Source organism: Dromaius novaehollandiae, unplaced genomic scaffold (genome assembly GCF_036370855.1).
Source record: "Dromaius novaehollandiae isolate bDroNov1 unplaced genomic scaffold, bDroNov1.hap1 HAP1_SCAFFOLD_249, whole genome shotgun sequence".
NCBI lineage: Eukaryota > Metazoa > Chordata > Aves > Casuariiformes > Dromaiidae > Dromaius > Dromaius novaehollandiae.
This window is the reverse complement of record NW_026991465.1, coordinates 1-19,629: the sequence shown is the minus strand read 5'-3', so window position 1 is coordinate 19,629 and position 19,629 is coordinate 1. Positions and strand designations below refer to the sequence as shown.

At 72.6% G+C, this 19,629-nt stretch overlaps 2 protein-coding genes and 1 long non-coding RNA gene across 3 annotated transcripts; 1 reads left to right on the top strand and 2 right to left on the bottom strand.

Annotated features, from left to right (window-relative positions):
- Window positions 1–1,322: 1,322 nt before the first annotated feature.
- On the bottom strand, window positions 1,323–2,730 carry LOC135326665 (uncharacterized). The gene is made up of 3 exons (XR_010386949.1): window positions 2,645–2,730; window positions 1,457–1,525; window positions 1,323–1,373 (listed from the first exon to the last, which is right to left on the bottom strand). It is a non-coding gene; the product is annotated as an uncharacterized LOC135326665 (long non-coding RNA).
- Window positions 2,731–3,253: 523 nt separating this feature from the next.
- Window positions 3,254–8,314, top strand: LOC135326667 (lutropin subunit beta-like). The gene is made up of 3 exons (XM_064504476.1): window positions 3,254–3,541; window positions 6,022–6,246; window positions 8,078–8,314. Exons 1-3 carry the CDS (start codon window positions 3,254–3,256, stop codon window positions 8,312–8,314), a joined length of 750 nt encoding a protein of 249 aa, XP_064360546.1.
- A 505-nt stretch (window positions 8,315–8,819) lies between these two features.
- Window positions 8,820–19,564, bottom strand: LOC135326666 (mediator of RNA polymerase II transcription subunit 25-like; the record flags this gene model as incomplete). The annotated part of the gene is made up of 10 exons (XM_064504475.1): window positions 8,820–9,001; window positions 10,482–10,650; window positions 11,406–11,657; window positions 12,372–12,443; window positions 12,541–12,627; window positions 14,698–14,886; window positions 17,203–17,310; window positions 18,295–18,352; window positions 18,461–18,546; window positions 19,346–19,564. Coding segments are annotated over 10 exons (1,350 nt in total), but the record flags the coding sequence as incomplete, so codon positions are not given.
- Between the last annotated feature and the right edge of the window lie 65 nt (window positions 19,565–19,629).

The window sequence follows — 19,629 nt, the reverse complement described above, 5'->3', positions numbered from 1 at the left end:
GGAAAATGGGGCAAAAAAGGGGGAAAATGAGAAAAAGGGGGTGTGTGCCCCCCCCCGCGCTGGGTGCTCCCCCCTCCCCATTGCCCCCCCCCCAAAAAAAAACCCTTTGGCGACATTTCCGCAGATTCAGCCACTTTATTTCCAGCCCCCCCCCAAAAAATGAGGGGGGGCACCCCCATTTTGGGGTAAAATCCCCCATTTTGGGGTAAAGCCCCCCCATTTTGGGTAACCCCCCCCATTTTGGGTAAGCCCCCCCATTTTGGGGTGAAAACCCCCCATTTTGGGTAAAGCCCCCCCATTTTGGGGTGAAAACCTCCCCCTTTTGGGGTGAAACTCCCCCGTTTTGGGGTAAAGCCCCCCCATTTTGGGGTGAAACCCCCCGTTTTGGGGTGCCCCCCCCTCAGTCTTCCGGCGCCTCGAAGAAGCTCCCCAGCGACCTGCGGGGGGGGGGGAAATGTGAGGCCCCCCCCCAAATGGAGGCGGGGGGGTCCCCGAAATGGGGGGGGGTCGTGGGGGGGGCACTTACTGCAGCAGAGCCCCCGAAAACTCGTCCACGAGGCTCCCTGCAAAGAGGGGGGTCAAGGGGGGGCGAAGGGGGGGTGATGGGGGTCCCGGGGGGGGGCAATGGAGGTCCCGGGGGGGCAATGGGGGTTCGGGGGGGGCAATGGGGGTCCCAGGGGGGCGATGGGGGCCCTGGGGGGGCTGAAGAGCCCGGGGGGGGGGCAATGGGGGTCCCGCGGGGGGGGGATGATGGGGGTTCGGGGGGGCAATGGGGGTGCCGGGGGGGCGATGGGGGTCCCGGGGGGGTGATGGGGGTCTTGGGGGGGCGATGGGGGTTCGGGGGGGCAATGGGGGTGCCGGGGGGGCGATGGGGGTTTGGGGGGGCAATGGGGGTCCCGGGGGGGTGATGGGGGTCTTGGGGGGGCGATGGGGCTTCGGGGGGGCGATGAGGGTCTTGGGGAGGTGATGAGGGTCCGGGGGGGGCGATGGGGGTCCTGGGGGGGGCAATGTGGGTCCCAAGGGGGTGATGGGGGCCCTGGGGGGGCTGAGGAGCCCGGGGGGGGCAATGGGGGTCGCGGGGGGGGAACGATGGGGGTCCGGGGGGGCAATGGGGGTCCCAGGGGGGGGCGATGGGGATCCCAGGGGGGCGATGAGGGTCCTGGGGGGGCAATAGGGGACTGGGGGGGTTGGGGGGGGCAATGGGGGTCCCCAGGGGGGTATTGGGGGGGGTATCTTGGGGGGGGACTTGGGGGTGTTTGGGGGGTATTTGGGGGGGTTATTGGGGGGGGGCTGCATTTCGGGGGGGGGGGGCACGCACCGGGCTGGCAGGCGGTCTCGCAGAGCAGGGGGCAGAGGTAGCAGAAGGGGCAGGCCTGGGGGGGGGGGGGAGCACAGTGGGGGGGGGGCCCGCCTGGGGTCCCCCCCCCCGTGCCCCCCCCGTGCCCCCCCCCCGTACCTGGCAGTGGCGGCAGTGGGGGCCGGGGGGGTCCTCGGTGCAGGGGCAGCTCCCGCAGGCAGCGCAGTGCTGGGGGGGGGGGACACAGTTTGGGGGGGGCCCGGGGGTCGGGGGGGGTCATGGGGGTCCCCGGGAGGGGTGGGGGGGGCCCAAGGGGGGTCCTGGGGGTCCCCAGGGGGGGTGGGGGGTCCCAAGGGGGATCCTGGGGGTCCCAAAGGGTTTTGGGGGGTCCCTGGGGGTCCCCAAGGGGTCTGGGGGGGTCTTGGGGGTCCCCAGGGGGTTTTGGGGGGGTCCCAAGGGGTTTTGGGGGGGTCCCGAAGGGTTTTTGGGGGTCCCTGGGGGGTTCTGGGGGTCCCCAAGGGGTCTGGGGGGTCCCAAGGAGTTTTGGGGGGTCCTTGGGGGGGTCCTGGGGGTCCCCAGGGGGTTTTTGGGGGGGTCCCAAGGGGTTCTGGGGGGTCCCGAAGGGTTTTGGGGGGTCCCTGGGGGGGTTCTGGGGGTCCCCAAGGGGTCTGGGGGGGTCCCAAGGAGTTTTGGGGGGTCCTTGGGGGGTCCTGGGGGTCCCCGGGGGGGGTTGGGGGTCCCAAGGGGTTTTGGGGGGTCCCGAAGGGTTTTGGGGGGTCCCTGGGGGGGTCCTGGGGGGTCCCCAAGGGGTCTGGGGGGGTTCCTGGGGGTGCCAAAGTGGTTTTGGGGGTCCCGAAGGGTTTTGGGGGGGGCCTGGGGGTCCCCAGGGGGTTTTGGGGGGTTTCAGGGGGGTTTGGGGGTCCCCAGGGGGTCTGGAGGGGTCCTGGGGGTCCCAAAGGGGTTTTGCGGGGTCCCAAAGGGTTTTGGGGGGGTCCCTGGGGGTCTCCGGGGGGGTTGGAGGGCTCCTAAGGGGCCTGGGGGGGTCCCAAAGGGTTTTGGGGGGTCCCTGGGGTCCCAAAGGGGCTCCCAATGGGGCCTGGGGGGGTCTCAGAGGGGTTTGGGGGCTCCCCAGGGGGTGATGAAGGGATTTGGGGGTCCCTGGGGGGTCTTGGGGGGTCCCATGGGGGGGTTGGGGGGTCACCAGGGGGGTTGGGGGTCCCATGGAAGGTCTGGGGGGGTCAGGAGGGTCCCCAAGGGGTTTCGGGGGGTCCCAAGGGATCAGGGGGGTCCCCGGGGGGGTCTGAGGGGTTTGGGGGGGTCCCCAGGGTCCGTCCCCCCCCCCGGTACCTGGCAGAAGGCGCAGTAGCGGCAGATGGAGCCGGGCTGGTAGCGGCCTTCGGCCTCCTCCTCCTCCTCCTCCTCCTCCTCCTCCTCGCTGCCTGCAAGGAGCCGCGCGGCCCGGACGCCTGGGTCCCCCCCCGGACGCCTGGGTCCCCCCCCCCCAAGACGCCTGCCCCCCCCCCCCGGACACCTGGGTCTCCCTGGCCCAGACACCTGGGCCCCCCCCGGACGCCTGGGCCCCCCCCGGCCCGGACACCTGGGACCCCTTGGCCCGGATGCCTGGGTCCCCCCCCCAGCCAGGACACCTGGGCCCCCCCCAGACGCCTGGGCCCCCCCTCCCTGGACACCTGGGTCCCCCCCCCGGCCCGGACACCTGGGACCCTTTGGCCCGGATGCCTGGGTCCCCCCCCCAGCCAGGACACCTGGGCCCTCCCCGGACGCCTGGGCCCCCTCATGGGGGGTGGCAGGGGGTGTCAAGGGGGGGGGGGTCGCACCTTCGTCCTCCTCCGAGCTGTCCCCGTCCCCGTCGCTCTCAGCCGACCCCGCGGGGGGGCCGTCGCCTTCCTCCTCCTCCTCCTCCTCCTCCTCCTCCTCCTCCGAGCTCAGGGGGTCGCCATGGCGATGGCGGTGGTGGTCTTCGTCGCCACGGCGATGGCGGTGGTGGTCCTCGTCGCCATGGCGATGGCCGTGCGGGTGATGCTCTTCCTCGTCGCCGTGGCGATGGCCGTGGTGGTGGTGATGCTCTTCCTCGTCGCCGTGGCGATGCTGGTGGTGGTCCTCGTCGCCACGGCGATGGCGGGGGGGCTGCTCCTCCTCGTCGCCATGGCGATGGCCGGGGGGGTGCTCCTCCTCGTCGCCATGGCGACGGGGCTCCTCCCCGGCATCCTCGTCGCCATGGCGACGGTGATGCTCCGCGTTGCCAGGCTCGGGGTCGCCGGGGCCGGGGCCCTGGGGGGGTCCTTCGCCGGCGGCGGAGGGGGGCTCGGCCGGGCGCTCCCCCCCGGGGCGCCCGCGGGGGGGGTCGCCGCGGCCCCCCGGCCCCCCCCCGCCCGGCGGCCGCCCCCCGTCGCCGGGGACCCCGGGGGGGCCGGGGGCCAGCAGCAGCCCCAGGAGGAGGCCGAGGAACCAGGGCCCGCGGGCGGCCATGGGGCGCTGAGCGGCGGCGCCAGCTGCGCCCGACACCCGAGCCCGGACGCCTGGGCCCGCCCCGGACGCCTGGGCCCGCCCCGGGGGGGCCACGGGGGCAGCCCGGACGCCTGGGCCCGCTCCGGAGGATGGGGGCTGCCCGGACGCCTGGGCCCGCCCTGGGGGGGTCTTGGACGCCTGGGCCCGCTCCGGAGGATGGGGGCTGCCCGGACGCCTGGGCCCACCCTGGGGGGTCTCGGACGCCTGGGCCCATCCTGGGGGCCACGGGGGCTGCCCGGACGCCTGGGCCCGCCCTGGGGGGGTCTCGGGTGCCTGGGCCCATCCTGGGGGCCACGGGGGCTGCCCGGACGCCTGGGCCCGCCCTGGGGGGGTCTCGGACGCCTGGGCCCACACTGAGGGTCTCGGACACCTCGGTCCGCTCCAGGGGTCCCGGACGCCTGGGCCCGCTCCAGAGGATGGGGGCTGCCCGGACGCCTGGGCCCGCTCCAGAGGATGGGGGCTGCCCGGACGCCTGGGCCCACCCTGGGGGATGGAGGGGGGGGTTCCCAGACACCTGGGCCCATCCTGTGGGTCCCGGACGCCTGGGTCCCCCCCCTCCCCCCCCCCGAGGCTGGAATGTGCCGGGGGGGGGGGCAGAAATCGGACCCGGCTCCAGCTATAAATACCCCGGGGGGGGGGGGGGGGGGCAGGTCATGCGCTGGCCCAGGGGGTTATGGGAGACCCGGACGCCTGGGCCCCTGGGGGGGGGGGGGGGGGGGGAAGCACTGTGGCCTGCGAAGGACCCAGGCGTCCGGGCTCAGGGACAAGCGGGGGCAGGAAGGCCGGGGGGGGGGTGGTTGCCAGGAGCCCGGACGCCTGGGCCCCTCCTGGCCTTGTCCCCCCCCCTCCCCGGATACCTGGGTCCCTCGAGACCTTGTCCCCCCCTCCCCGGACGCCTGGGCCCCTCCTGGCCTTGTCCCCCCCCCTCCCCGGACGCCTGGGCCCCTCGTGGCCTTGTCCCCCCTCCCCAGACGCCTGGGCCCCTCGTGGCCTTGTCCCCCCCCTCCCCGGACGCCTGGGCCCCTCGTGGCCTTGTGCCCCCCTCCCCGGACGCCTGGGCCCCTGGGGGCCTTGGGCAGCCCCCGGGGGCGGCGCGGGGGGATAAAGGGGCCCCGGAGCGGCCCGGCCCCACGGCGCCATGGGGGGTGCGGAGGTGAGCGTGCGACGGGTCGTGTCCCCCCCCTTCCATGGGGTGAATCCCCCCCCCCGTGTGGGGCAGGCGGCCGTGGGGCAGCCCCTGCTGTGGGGCAGCTGAGGGCCACCATGGGGCAGCTGTGGGGCAGCTCCTGCTGCCGGGGGATCTGTGGGAAAGCTTCGGCCATGGGGCGGTTGTGGGGCTACCATGGGGGATCCATGGGGCAACTATGGGGCAACCATGGGGCAACCATGGGGCAACTAAGGGAGATCCATGGGGCAACTATGGGGCTACCATGGGGGATCCATGGGGCAACCATGGGGCAACCATGGGGCATCCATGGGGCAACCATGGGGCAACTAAGGGAGATCCATGGGGCAACTATGGGACAACCATGGAGCAACCAAGGGGCAACTGTGGGGCAACTATGGGGCAACTATGGGGCTGCAATGGGGCATCCATGGGGCAACCATGGGACATCCATGGGGGATCCATGGGGCAACTATGGGGCTGCAATGGGGCATCCATGGGACAACCATGGGGCTGCAGTGGGGCAACCATGGGACAACCATGGGGCATCCATGGGGCAACTATGGGGCTACCATGGGGCAACCATAGAACATCCATGGGGGAGCCATGGGCCAACTATGGGGCAACCATGGGGGATCCATGGGGCAACTATGGGGCAACTATGGGGCATCCATGGGGCAACTATGGGGCTGCAATGGGGGATCCATGGAGCAACTATGGGGCGACCATGGGGGATCCATGGGGCAATCATGGGACAATCAAGGGGCAACCAAGGGGATCTATGGGGCTACCATGGGGCATCCATGGAGCAAATATGGGGCATCCAAGGGGGATCCATGGGGCATCCATGGGCCATCGAAGGGGGATCCATGGGGCAACCACGGGGCATCCATGGGCCAATGATGGGGCATCCATGGGGCAACCATAAAGCAACCATGGGGCAACTATGGGGCAACTATGGGGCTGCAATGGGGCATCCATGGGGCATCCATGGGGCATCCATGGGGCCCCCAACCCGCTCCCTCTGCCCCAGGTGCTGGTGCTGGCGGCCCTGCTGGGGGCCGGGGGGGCCGGGGGGGGCCCCACGGCCCTGGGGGTCCCGCTGGGGGTCCCGCTGGGGGTCCCGGCGGCCCTGGGGGTCCCCCCCGGGCGCCCCCCGTGTCGCCCCGTCAACGTGACGGTGGCGGCCGAGAAGGACGAGTGTCCCCAGTGCCTGGCCGTGACCACGACGGCCTGCGGGGGCTACTGCCGCACCCGGGTAGGGACACGGGGGGGACACGGGGGGGACATGGGGGGACATGGGGGGACATGGGGGACATGGGGGACATGGAGGGACATGGAGGGACATGGAGGGACATGGGGGGACATGGGGGACATGGAGGGACATGGGGGGACATGGAGGGACATGGAGGGACATGGGGGGACATGGAGGGACATGGGGGACATGGGGGACATGGGGGGACATGGGGGGACATGGGGGGACATGGGGGACATGGAGGGACATGGGGGGACATGGGGGGACATGGAGGGGCATGGAGGGACATGGGGGGACATGGAGGGACATGGGGGACATGGAGGGACATGGGGGGACATGGAGGGACATGGGGGACATGGAGGGACATGGGGGACATGGGGGACATGGGGGGACATGGAGGGACATGGGGGACATGGAGGGACATGGGGGGACATGGAGGGGCATGGAGGGACATGGGGGGACATGGAGGGACATGGAGGGACATGGGGGACATGGGGGACATGGGGGGACATGGGGGGACATGAGGGACATGGAGGGACATGGGGGGACATGGAGGGACATGGGGGACATGGAGGGACATGGAGGGACATGGGGGGACATGGGGGGACATGAGGGACATGGAGGGACATGGGGGGACATGGAGGGACATGGGGGACATGGAGGGACATGGAGGGACATGGGGGGACATGAGGGACATGGGGGACATGGGGGACATGGAGGGACATGGAGGGACATGGAGGGACATGGGGGACATGGAGGGACATGGGGGACATGGGGGACATGGGGGGACATGGAGGGACATGGGGGGACATGGGGGACATGGAGGGACATGGGGGACATGGAGGGACATGGGGGGACATGGGGGGACATGGGGGGACATGGAGGGACATGGGGGGACATGGAGGGGCATGGAGGGGCATGGGGGGACATGGAGGGACATGGAGGGACATGGGGGGGACATGGGGGGACATGGGGGACATGGAGGGACATGGAGGGACATGGAGGGACATGGGGGACATGGGGGGACATGGAGGGACATGGAGGGACATGGGGGACATGGGGGACATGGAGGGACATGGGGACGTAGAGGGACATGGGGGACATGGGGGGGACATGGGGGGACATGGGGGGACATGGGGGACATGGGGGACATGGAGGGACATGGGGGACATGGGGGGACATGGGGGACATGAGGGACATGGAGGGACATGGAGGGACATGGGGGGACATGGGGGGACATGGAGGGACATGGGGGGACATGGAGGGGCATGGAGGGGCATGGGGGGACATGGAGGGACATGGAGGGACATGGGGGGGACATGGGGGGACATGGAGGGACATGGGGGACATGGAGGGACATGGAGGGACATGGGGGGACATGGGGGACATGAGGGACATGGAGGGACATGGAGGGACATGGGGGACATGGGGGGACATGGGGGGACATGGGGGACACAGGGGGACATGGGGGACATGGGGGGACATGGAGGGACATGGAGGGACATGGGGGACATGGGGGGACATGGGGGGACATGGAGGGACATGGAGGGACATGGGGGGACATGGAGGGACATGGAGGGACATGGGGGACATGGGGGGACATGGGGGGGACATGGGGGGACATGGGGGGACATGGGGGGATATGGGGGACATGGAGGGACATGGGGGGACATGGAGGGACATGGGGGGACATGGAGGGACATGGAGGGACATGGGGGTCCATGGTGGGTCCTGGAGGTCCACATTGCTCTTGGCGGGTCCCATCTCCGTGACGCCACACCGGTGGCCCCGCCGTCACCCGTGTCCCCGTCCCCCCCCCCGTGTCCCCCCCCAGGAGCCCGTGTACCGCAGCCCGCTGGGGGCCCCGGCGCAGGCGGCCTGCGGCTATGGGGCCCTGCGCTACGAGCGCCTGGCGCTGCCCGGGTGCCCCCCCGGCGCGGACCCCGCCGTCGCCGTCCCCGTGGCCCTGAGCTGCCGCTGCGCCCGCTGCCCCATGGCCACCGCCGACTGCACCGTCGCCGGCCTGGGGCCCGCCTTCTGCGGAGCCCCCGCCGGCTTCGCCCCCCAATAAACCGGGACCCCCCCCTCCCGCTCCGTTGCGGGGGGCCCTGGCGTCCGGGAAGCCTCTGAGATGCCTGCTGTGGGGCCCTGGCGTCCGGGAACCCCCCCCGAGATACCTGCCGTGGGGCCCTGGCGTCCGGGAATCCTGCCGTGGGGCCCTGGCGTCCGGGACCCCCCTGTGCCCCCCACCTTGGGGACCACCACCTTGGGGACCCAGATGTCCTGCCCCCCCTGTGCCCCCCACCTTGGGGACCACCACCTTGGGGACCCTGGTGTCCAGGACCCCCCCCCCGAGATCCCCACTTTGGGGACCCCGGTGTCCTGCCCCCCCTGTGCCCCCCACCTTGGAGCCCCCCCCACCTTGGGGACCCAGATGTCCTGCCCCCCCCGTGCCCCCCACCCTGGGGACCACCCCGGCCCCCCGCACGTCCCACCACCCGCAGTGGGGACCTCGGTGGCCGCCCCCCCCCCCCCCCCCCCGCGGCGGGGGGACGAGGCGGGAGCCGGGGGGGGTGCGAGCAGTTTATTGAGCGCCGGGGGGGTCTGGGGGGGGGTCCGGCGGCGGGGGGGGGCCCGGGGGGGCCACCCTAGATGAGGTCCATGAGGATGTCCTCCTCCATGACACTGGGCGCCTGCACCGGCTGCAGCCCCCCCTGGGGCACGGGGCCCCGCGGGCCGGGGGGCAGCAGCATCTGGCCTGGCGGGGGGGAGAGGGGGGGGTCAGGGGGGGCCCCGGGTGCCCCAGGGGCAGGTTTGGGGGGTCCCAGGGGTGTCTGGGGGTCCCTGGGTGCCCCAGGGGCAGGTTTGGGGGGTCCCATTGGGGTCTGGGGATCCCAGGGGGAGGTTTGGGGGGTCCCCGGGGGGGTCTGGGGGTCCCCAGGGGGTATCTGGGGGTCCCAGGGGGAGGTTTGGGGGTCCCATGGGGGTCTGGGGGTCCCCAGGGGGTATCTGGGGGTCCCAGGGGGAGGTTTGGGGGGTCCCATGGGGGTCTGGGGGTCCCCAGGGGGATCTGGGGGTCCCAGGGGGAGGTTTGGGGGGTCCCATGGGGGTCTGGGGGTCCCCAGGGGGTATCTGGGGGTCCCAGGGGGAGGTTTGGGGGGTCCCATGGGGGTCTGGGGGTCCCCAGGGGGTATCTGGGGGTCCCAGGGGGAGGTTTGGGGGTCCCCGGGGGGGTCTGGGGGCCCCCAGGTGCCCCAGAGGCAGGTTTGGGGGGTCCCCGGGGGGTCTGGGGGTCCCCAGGGGGTATCTGGGGGTCCCAGGGGGAGGTTTGGGGGTCCCATGGGGGTCTGGGGGTCCCCAGGGGGTATCTGGGGGTCCCAGGGGGAGGTTTGGGGGTCCCATGGGGGTCTGGGGGTCCCCAGGGGGTATCTGGGGGTCCCAGGGGGAGGTTTGGGGGTCCCATGGGGGTCTGGGGGTCCCCAGGGGGTATCTGGGGGTCCCAGGGGGAGGTTTGGGGGTCCCCGGGGGGGTCTGGGGGTCCCCAGGGGGTATCTGGGGGTCCCAGGGGGAGGTTTGGGGGGTCCCCGGGGGGTCTGGGGGTCCCCAGGGGGTATCTGGGGGTCCCAGGGGGAGGTTTGGGGGTCCCATGGGGGTCTGGGGGTCCCCAGGGGGTATCTGGGGGTCCCAGGGGGAGGTTTGGGGGTCCCCGGGGGGTCTGGGGGTCCCCAGGGGGTATCTGGGGGTCCCAGGGGGAGGTTTGGGGGGTCCCATGGGGGTCTGGGGGTCCCCAGGGGGTCTCAGGGTCCTGGGGTCCCCCAGGGGCAGGTTTGGGGGGTCCCATGGGGGTCTGGGGATCCCAGGGGCAGGTTTGGGGGTCCTGGAGGGGGGTTTGGGGGTCCCCAGGGGGGGTCTGGGGGTCCCTGGGTGCCCCAGGGGCAGGTTTGGGGGGTCCCGGGGGGGTCTGGGGGTCCCTGGTGCCCCAGGGGCAGGTTTGGGGGGTCCCGGGGCAAGTTTGGGGGTCCCAGGACAGTCTGGGGGGGGTCCCGGGGCGATGCGGGGGGGTCGCGGGGGGGGGACTCACCTGCGAGGGGGGGCCGGGGGCCCAGCTGCGCGGGCCAGGCCTGCCCCGGGGGGGGGGGGGGGGGGTGCAGCAGGGGCAGTTTGGGGGGGTCCCGGGGCAGTTGGGGGTCCCGGGGCGGTGCGGGGGGGTCGCGGGGGGGTCGCGGGGGGGGACTCACCTGCGAGGGGGGGCCGGGGGCCCAGCTGCGCGGGCCAGGCCTGCCCCGGGGGGGGGTGCAGCAGGGGCAGCTGCCCCTGGCCCAGGGCCTGGTGGGGCAGGAGGGGGGGCTGCGCCGGGGGCTGCAGGTGGTGCAGGGGCTGCTGCGGGGGGGGGACCCCCCCCTGCGGCTGCGGGGACACGGCCGCGTCACCGCCGGGGGGGGGGGGCGCGGGGACATCCCCCCCCCCGGCCTGGGGGGTTATTGCCCCCCGAGACCCCCCCAACACCCATTTAGGGGGGTTATTGCCCCCTGATACCCCCCATCACCCTTGGGGGGGGTTATTGCCCCCCAAGACCCCCCCAGCCACCCATTTGGGGGGGTTATTGCCCCCTGATACCCCCCCATCACCCACGGGGGGGGTTATTGCCCCCCAGGACCCCCCCCGCCACCCATTTGGGGGGGTTATTGCCCCCCGATACCCCCCCAGCACCCACGGGGGGGGTTATTGCCCCCCCGATACCCCCCATCACCCACGGGGGGGTTATTGCCCCCCAAGACCCCCCCTGCCACCAATCTGGGGGGGTTATTGCCCCCCGATACCCCCCCCAGCACCCTTGGAGAGGGTTATTGCCCCCAGGACCCCCCCAGCCACCCATTTGGGGGGGGGTTATGGCCCCCCGATACCCCCCCATCACCCATGGGGGGGTTATTGCCCCCCAGGACCCCCAGCCACCCATTTGGGGGGGGTTATTGCCCCCCAAGCCCCCCCCAGCCACCAGGGACACCCTACGGCCCCCCCGCAGCAGGCAGAGATTCGGGGCACCCACAACCCCACGGTCTCGGGCCCCCCCCCAAATTTTGGGGGTCTCCCTGGAGCTCTGCCCCCCCCCCAAAAAAACGTGTCCCCCCCCCCGTAATTTGCTCCCCCCCCCCCCCGCTCACCGGCTGCTGGCTGAGCAGGAGGCTGCGGAGCTGCGGGTTGGCGCCGGGGTTCTGGGGGCGCAGCAGGGCCCCCCCGGGCTGGCTGCCCCCGGGGGGGGGCCCGGGGGCCGGGGGGGGCCCCGGGGCCGGGGGGGCCGGCGGGGGGGGGCGCCGACGGGGGGGCGGCGGCGCCGGCGGGGGGGGCCGGGGGGGCCGGGGGGGCCGAGGGCGGCTGCTGCCCGGCGGCTGCCTGCTGCTGCGCCCGCAGCTGCAGCTGGGGGGGGGGGGGGCCGGTTGGGGGGGGGCAGGGACCCCCCCAAAATGGAGCCCCCCCCCCTCCTCCAGGCCTGGGGACCCCCAAAGCCCCCTCTGAGGGCCTGAGGGGTCCCCAAAGGCCTCCTAAGCCCCCCCAAGCCCCCCCAGGGTGCCCCCGACCCCCCCCGACCCCCCCCCCAGCCCCCCACCAGGCCCAGGGCCCCCCCCAAGCCCCAGTGCCCCCCCCCAGACCCCTCCCAGGGCCCTGAGGGGTCCCCAAATCCCCTCCAGGGCCCCCCAACCCCCCCAGGCCCCCCCCGAGCCCCCCCACTAGCCCCAGGCTCCCCCAAGTCCCCCCCAAGTCCCCCCAGACCCCCCCCCAGAGCCCCGAGGGGACCCCAAATCTCCCCTAGCCCCCCCCAGATCCCCCCCAGGGCCCCCCCAGATCACCCCCCAAATCCCCACCGGGCTCCAGACCCCCCCCAGGGCCCCCAAATCCCCCCTAAACCCCCCCAAATCCCCCCCAGACCCTCCTCCTAGCCCCCCCCGGCCCAGGGCCCCCCCCCCGAGGCCCAGACCCCCCCCAGACCCCCGAGGGGTGCCCAAATCCCCCTTAAACCCCCCCAAATCCCCCCAGACCCTCCTCCTAGCCCCCCTCCCCCAGGGCCAGGGCCCCCCCAGACCCCCCCCAAGCCCCAGGCCCCCCCCCCAGACCCCCCCCCGGCCCCCCACCAGGCTCTGCTGCCGCTGCTGCTCCTCCATGATGCCGACGGCCAGGCCCGGGCTCACCTGCTGCCCCGGCATCTGGGCGACACGGGGGCGGGGGGGGGCACCCCGGGGTGAGCCGGGGGGGCCCCCAGCGCCCCCCCCGCCCCGTTTCGGGGTGCTCCCCCCCCCTTACCTGGGGCTGCACCCCCCCAGCCACGGGGAGGGCGCCGGGCTGCTTGGGCAGGAAGGAGGCACCGGGCACCGCCGCCGAGGCCCCCAGCTTGGGGGGGGGGGGGCAAAATTAGGGTGGGGGGGTCCCAGGACACCCCCCCCACCACCCTATGGTGGGTGATGGGAGACGCTGGGGTGGGGGGAGCCCCTGGGGGCGCTGGGGTGGCTGCGGAGACCCCCCCAAGGGGGTGTGGGGAGGGGTTGGGGGGGGTTGGGGGTCCGGCGGGGGGGCGATGGGTGTGTTGGGGGGGCCCGTGGGTGAGGGGAACCCGCGGGGGGGGGGGGGGCGTTGGGTGTAGGTAGCACCCGGGGGGGGGTCCTGGGTGCCCCAGGGGGGGTCTGGGTGCCCCGGGGGGTGCCCTGGGTGCCCCAAATGGGGCTGGGGGGGGCTGGGGGGGAGCTGGGTGTCTTGGGGGGGCTCTGGGTACCCTGGGGGGGCTCTGGGTGTCCTCTAGGGTGACCCCGGGGACCCTGGGGGGGCTCTGGGTGCCTTAGGGGGGCATGTGGGTGCCCCACAGAGGCTCGGGGGGCCCTAGGGGGTGTGTGGGTGCCTTGGGGGGTGCCCTGGGTGCCCCAAATGGGGCTGGGGGGGAGCTGGGCATCTTGGGGGGGCTCTGGGTGCCCTGGGGGTGCTCTGGGTGCCCCACAGAGGCTCTGGGTGTCCCACAGGGGTGTGTGGGTGCACTGGGGTATGTGTGGGTGCCCCAGGGAGACATGTAGGTGCCCCGGGGGGGCTCTGGGTGCCCTGGGGGGCCCGTGGGTGCCCTGGGGTGTGCGTGGGTGCCCCAGGGGCCCGTGGGCACCCCAGGGAGCTGTGTGGGTGCCCCGGGGGGGCCGTGGGTGCCCCGGGGTGTGCGTGGGTGCCCTGGGGAGCTGTGTGGGTGCCCCAGGGGGGCTCTGGGTGCCCCAGGGAGATGTGTGGGTGCCCTGGGGAGATGTGTGGGTGCCCCGGGGGGCCCGTGGGTGCCCCAGGGTGTGCGTGGGTGCCCTGGGGAGATGTGTGGGTGCCCCGGGGGGCCCGTGGGTGCCCCAGGGTGTGCGTGGGTGCCCTGGGGAGGTGTGTGGGTGCCCCGGGGGGCCCGTGGGTGCCCCAGGGTGTGCGTGGCTGCCCTGGGGAGGTGTGTGGGTGCCCCGGGGGCCCGTGGGTGCCCCAGGGTGTGCGTGGCTGCCCTGGGGAGGTGTGTGGGTGCCCCGGGGGGCCCGTGGGCGCCCCAGGGTGTGCGTGGGTGCCCTGGGGAGATGTGTGGGTGCCCCGGGGGGCCCGTGGGTGCCCCGGGGTGTGCGTGGGTGCCCTGGGGAGGTGTGTGGGTGCCCGGGGGGCCCGTGGGTGCCCCAGGGTGTGCGTGGGGGGCATGGGGTCACCCCAGGGAGACATGTAGCTGCCCCAGGGGGGCTCTGGGTGCCCCAGGGAGATGTGTGGGTGCCCTGGGGGGCCCGTGGGTGCCCTGGGAGCTGTGTGGGCACCCCAGGGAACTGTGTGGGTGCTCCGGGGGGTGTGTGGGTGCCCTGGGGGGCCCATGGGTGCCCCGGGGTGTGCGTGGGTGCCCCAGGGGCCCGTGGGCACCCCAGGGAGCTGTGTGGGTGCCCCAGGGGGCTCTGGGTGCCCCAGGGAGATGTGTGGGTGCCCCGGGGGGCCCGTGGGTGCCCCAGGGAGATGTGTGGGTGCCCTGGGGAGATGTGTGGGTGCCCCGGGGGGCCCGTGGGTGCCCCAGGGTGTGCGTGGGTGCCCTGGGGAGATGTGTGGGTGCCCCGGGGGGCCCGTGGGTGCCCCAGGGAGATGTGTGGGTGCCCCGGGGGGCCCGTGGGTGCCCCGGGGTGTGCGTGGGTGCCCTGGGGAGATGTGTGGGTGCCCCGGGGGGCCCATGGGTGCCCCAGGGTGTGCGTGGGTGCCCTGGGGAGATGTGTGGGTGCCCCGGGGGGCCCGTGGGTGCCCCAGGGTGTGCGTGGCTGCCCTGGGGAGATGTGTGGGTGCCCCGGGGGGCCCGTGGGTGCCCCAGGGGGCTCTGGGTGCCCCAGGGAGATGTGTGGGTGCCCCGGGGGGCCCGTGGGTGCCCCGGGGTGTGCGTGGGTGCCCCGGGGGCTGCGTGGGCACCCCGGGGTGGGGGCGCGGGTGCCTTACGCCGCGCTGCTGCTCGATCTTCTGCTGCTGGACCTGCTTGTGGTTGGTGATGACCTGGCGGATGCCGTTGACGAAGCCGCTCTGGTCGTAGGGGATGAGGCCCATGAAGATCTTCTTCTTGGAGGAGTAGAGCAGCATGAGCACCCGCACCTCGCAGGGCGCCGTGTGCGGGAAGTGCACGCAGCCCGCCTGGGGACATGGGGACACGGGGACACCGTCACTGCGGGGACACGGGGTTGGGGACACGCTCACGGGGTGAGGAACACGCTCACGGGGTGAAGGACACGACACACGTGGGGTGAGGGACATGGCCATGGCTCGGGGACCGGCACCTTGCAGGGCGCCGTGTGTGGGAAGTGCACGCAGCCCGTCTGGGGACATGGGGACACGGGGACACTGTCACCATGGGGACACAGGGCTTGGGGACACACACACGGGGTTGGGGACACGCTCACGGGGTTGGGGACACGACACACGTGGGGTGAGGGACACGGGGAGCGGCACCTCGCAGGGCGCCGTGTGCGGGAAGTGCACGCAGCCCGCCTGGGGACATGGGGACACGGGGACACCGTCACTGCGGGGACACGGGGTTGGGGACACGCTCACGGGCTTGGGGACACGCTCACAGGGTTGGGGACACGCTCACGGGGTGAGGGACGTGGCCATGGCTCGGGGAGCGGCACCTCGCAGGGCGCCGTGTGCGGGAAGTGCACACAGCCCGCCTGGGGACATGGGGACACGGGGACACCGTCACTGCAGGGACACGGGGTTGGGGACACGCTCACGGGGTTGGGGACACACTCACAGGGTGAAGGACACGACACACGTGGGGTGAGGGACACGGGGAGCGGCACCTCGCAGGGCGCCGTGTGCGGGAAGTGCACGCAGCCCGCCTGGGGACATGGGGACACGGGGACACCGTCACTGCGGGGACACGGGGTTGGGGACACGCTCACGGGGTTGGGGACACGCTCACGGGGTGAAGGACACGACACATGTGGGGTGAGGGACACGGGGAGCGGCACCTCGCAGGGCGCCGTGTGCGGGAAGTGCACGCAGCCCGCCTGGGGACATGGGGACACCGTCACTGCGGGGACACGGGGTTGGGGACATGCTCACGGGGTTGGGGACACGCTCACGGGGTGAAGGACACGACACACGTGGGGTGAGGGACACGGGGAGCGGCACCTCGCAGGGCGCCGTGTGCGGGAAGTGCACGCAGCCCGCCTGGGGGGACAGGGACACCGTCACCGCGGGGCCTGGGGACACGGGGACATCCACACGGGCTTGGGGACACGCTCACGGGCTTGGGGACATCCACACGGGCTTGGGGACACGCTCACGGGGTTGGGGACACGCTCACGGGGTGAGGGACGTGGCCATGGCTCGGGGAGCGGCACCTCGCAGGGCGCCGTGTGCGGGAAGTGCACGCAGCCCGCCTGGGGACATGGGGACACGGGGACACCGTCACTGCGGGGACACGGGGTTGGGGACGTCCACATGGGGTTGGGGACATGGGGACATGCACACGGGGTTGGGGACACGCACACGGGGTCAAGGACACGGGGACGTGCACACGGGCTTGGGGACATGGGGACACGCACACAGGCTTGGGGACATGCACACGGGGTCGGGGACACAGGGACATGCGTATGGGCTTGAGCACATGCACACGGCTTGGGGACATGGGGACACACACACACGTGCTTGGGGACACGCACACGGGCTTGGGGACACGGGGAAGTGCACACGGGCTTGGGGACACGCACACGGGACACAAACATGCGCTTGGGGACACGGGGACGTGCACACGGGCTTGGGGACACGCACACGGGCTTGGGGACACGCACACGGGCTTGGGGACACGGGGACGTGCACACGGGCTTGGGGACACGGGGAAATGCACACGGGCTTGGGGACACGCACACGGGACACAAACATGCGCTTGGGGACACGGGGACGTGCACACGGGCTTGGGGACACACACGCGGCTCGGGGACATGCACAGGGGACACGCACACGGGGTTGGGGACACGCACACGGGGTCAAGGACATGGGGACACGCACACGGGCTTGGGGACACGCACACAAGCTTGGGGACACGCACATGGGGTTGGGGACACGCACACAGGACATAAACACGCGCTTGGGGACACAGGGACATGCACACGGGCTTGGGGACATGCACACAAGCTTCAGGACACACACATGGGGTTGGGGACATGCACACGGGACACAAACATGCGCTTGGGGACACGGGGACGTGCACACGGGCTTGGGGACACACACAGGGGCCACACACACAGCTTGGGGACACGGGGACACGCACGCAGGTCGGGGCCACCGGGCCGCCGTCCCCACCACGGTGGAGCTGGGGGACCGAGCGGGGGCCGGGGCCACCAGCGGTGGCTTTGGGGGGACCTGAGGGGCCATGGAAGGACCCAGGGGGACACGTGGGGACATGGGGGGACATGTGGGGACACGTGGGGACACGCGGGGGCTTACGAAGCCGTTGCCCATGATGCGGTAGAGCCCCTTGAGCGACTCCAGGTCCTTGTTGGTGAAGTGGAACTGCACCATGCGCGAGTTCCTGAACAGGGGCCCCAGCGTGGTCTGGGGGGGACACGGGGACCCGGGGGGGTCAGCGGCGCCCCCAGCCCCCCCGTCCTCCGGGGCCGGGGACCCCCCCGCCCCAGGTCCCCGAGGCCACCCCGGGGCGACGAGCAGAGCCCCAGAGCTGTCGGGGGGGGATGGAGACCTTGGAGCCACCTCAATGGGTTCCTGGAGACCCCAAAACCCCCCCAAAAGGGGTCAAAGACCCCCCAAAACCTGTCAGGGGCGGGAAAAGACCCCAAACCCACCTGAAAGGGTTCATGGAGACCCCAAAACCCCCCCAAAAGTGGTCAAAGATCCCCCAGAACCCATCAGAGATGACGGAGACCTTGGAGCCACCTGAAAGGGTTCATGGAGACCCCAAAACCCCCCCCCAAGCGGTCAAAGACCCCCCAAAACCTATCGGGGGCAGAAAGAGACCCCAAACCCACCTGAAAGGGTTCATGGAGACCCCAACCCCCCCCAAAGGGGGTCAAAGACCCCCCAGAACCCATCAGAAACAAGAGAGACCTTGAATCGACCTAAAGGGGTTCATGGAGACCCCAAAACCCCCCCAAAAGGGGTCAAAGACCCCCCAGAACCCATCAGAGATGACGGAGACCTTGGACTGACCTAAAAGGGTTTATGGAGACCCCAAAACCCCCCCAAAGGGGTCAAAGACCCCCCAAAACATATTGGGGGGTGGAAATAGACCCCAAACCCACCTAAAAGGGTTCATGGAGACCCCAAAACCCCTCAAAAGGGGTCAAAGACCCCCCAAAACCTACTGGGGGGAAGACGGAGACCTCGAACCCACCTAAGAGGGTTCATGGAGACCCCAAACCCCCCAAAAGCGGTCAAGAACCCCCCAAACCTTATCGGGGGGGTAAGCAGACCCCAAAACCACCTAAAAGGGTTTGTGGGGACCCCCAAGCCCCCCCAAAAGGGGTCAAGGACCCCCCAAAACGGGGCTCTGCCCCCCCTGTCCCCCCCCCCCCCGCTCACCAGGAGCTGCTGCGGGATGAGCTGCATGATGAGCTTCTGCGGCCACTGGTCCGTTTTCCTGGGGGGGGGGAGAATGGGGGTGACACTGGGTGACACTGGGGGACGCTGGGGGACACCGGGGGGTGCCCCGACCCCCCCCCCGCCCCCCCGGCCCCCCCCCACTCACAGGTTCTCCCCGGGGTTCACGTAGACCTGGCAGGGCAGCGACCGCGTCAGCTTGGTGCTGGAGTCCACCGAGGCCGGCTTGGGTTTCTGGGGGGGGGCGGAGGGGTTGGGGGGCGCCGGGACCCCCCCTCGGACCCCCCACGTCCTCTCCGCCCCCCCCCCAGACCCCCTGACACCCCCTCGGACCCCCCACGTCCTCTCCGCCCCCCCCAGACCCCCTGACACCCCCTCGGACCCCCCATGTCCACTCCAGCCTCCCCAGACCCCCCGACACCCCCTCGGACCCCCCACGTCCTCTCCGCCCCCCCCCCAGACCCCCTGACACCCCCTCGGACCCCCCACGTCCTCTCCGCCCCCCCCAGACCCCCTGACACCCCCTCGGACCCCCCATGTCCACTCCAGCCTCCCCAGACCCCCCGACACCCCCTCGGACCCCCCACGTCCCCTCCGCCACCCCGACACCCCCTCGGACCCCCCCACGTCCCCTCCAGGCCCCCCCACGTCCCCTCCGGCCCCCCCAGACCCCCCGACACCCCCTCGGCCCCCCCACGTCCCCTCTGGCCCCCCCAGACCCCCCGACACCCCCTCCGGACCCCCATGTCCCCCCCAGACCCCCCCTGGCCCCCCAGCACCCACGGGTGCCCCCCCGGCCCCCCCTCACCTCCTGCCACTCCAGCACCCCGCTCCACGCCAGCCCCCCCGGAACCCCCCAGACCCCCCCAGACCCCATGGACCCCCCCAGCACCCATGGGTGCCCCCCCGGCCCCCCCTCACCTCCTGCCACTCCAGCACCCCGCTCCACGCCCGCTCCCCCGGACCCCATGGACCCCCCCAGACCCCATGGACCCCCCCAGCACCCATGGGTGCCCCCCCGGCCCCCCCTCACCTCCTGCCACTCCAGCACCCCGCTCCACGCCAGCACCTTGTTGCTCACCGACTGCTGGGCCCCGGCGAGGGGGGGGCGGCCCCCAGCGGGGGGGCGGCGGCCGGGGGGGCCCCGGAGCTGGGGGGGCCCCCGCTGGCCTGGGAGGGGCGTCAGGGCGCCCGCGGGGACCCCCCCGCACCCATAGGGACACCCCAAAACACCCAGAGACCCCCCAGCCCCCTGCACCCATAGGGACCCCCCCCAAACACCCAGAGACCCTCCGATCCCCCCCCGCACCCATAGGG

Excerpts from the sequence above, each read along its gene's own strand:
- LOC135326667 (XM_064504476.1), top strand. The coding sequence starts at position 3,254 with ATGGCGATGGCGGTGGTGGTCTTCGTCGCCACGGCGATGGCGGTGGTG. Across the intron at positions 3,542-6,021 it reads TCCTCGTCGCCATGGCGACG|GTGCTGGTGCTGGCGGCCCT; the intron begins GTGATGCTCCGC and ends CCTCTGCCCCAG. Across the intron at positions 6,247-8,077 it reads GGGGCTACTGCCGCACCCGG|GAGCCCGTGTACCGCAGCCC; the intron begins GTAGGGACACGG and ends GTCCCCCCCCAG.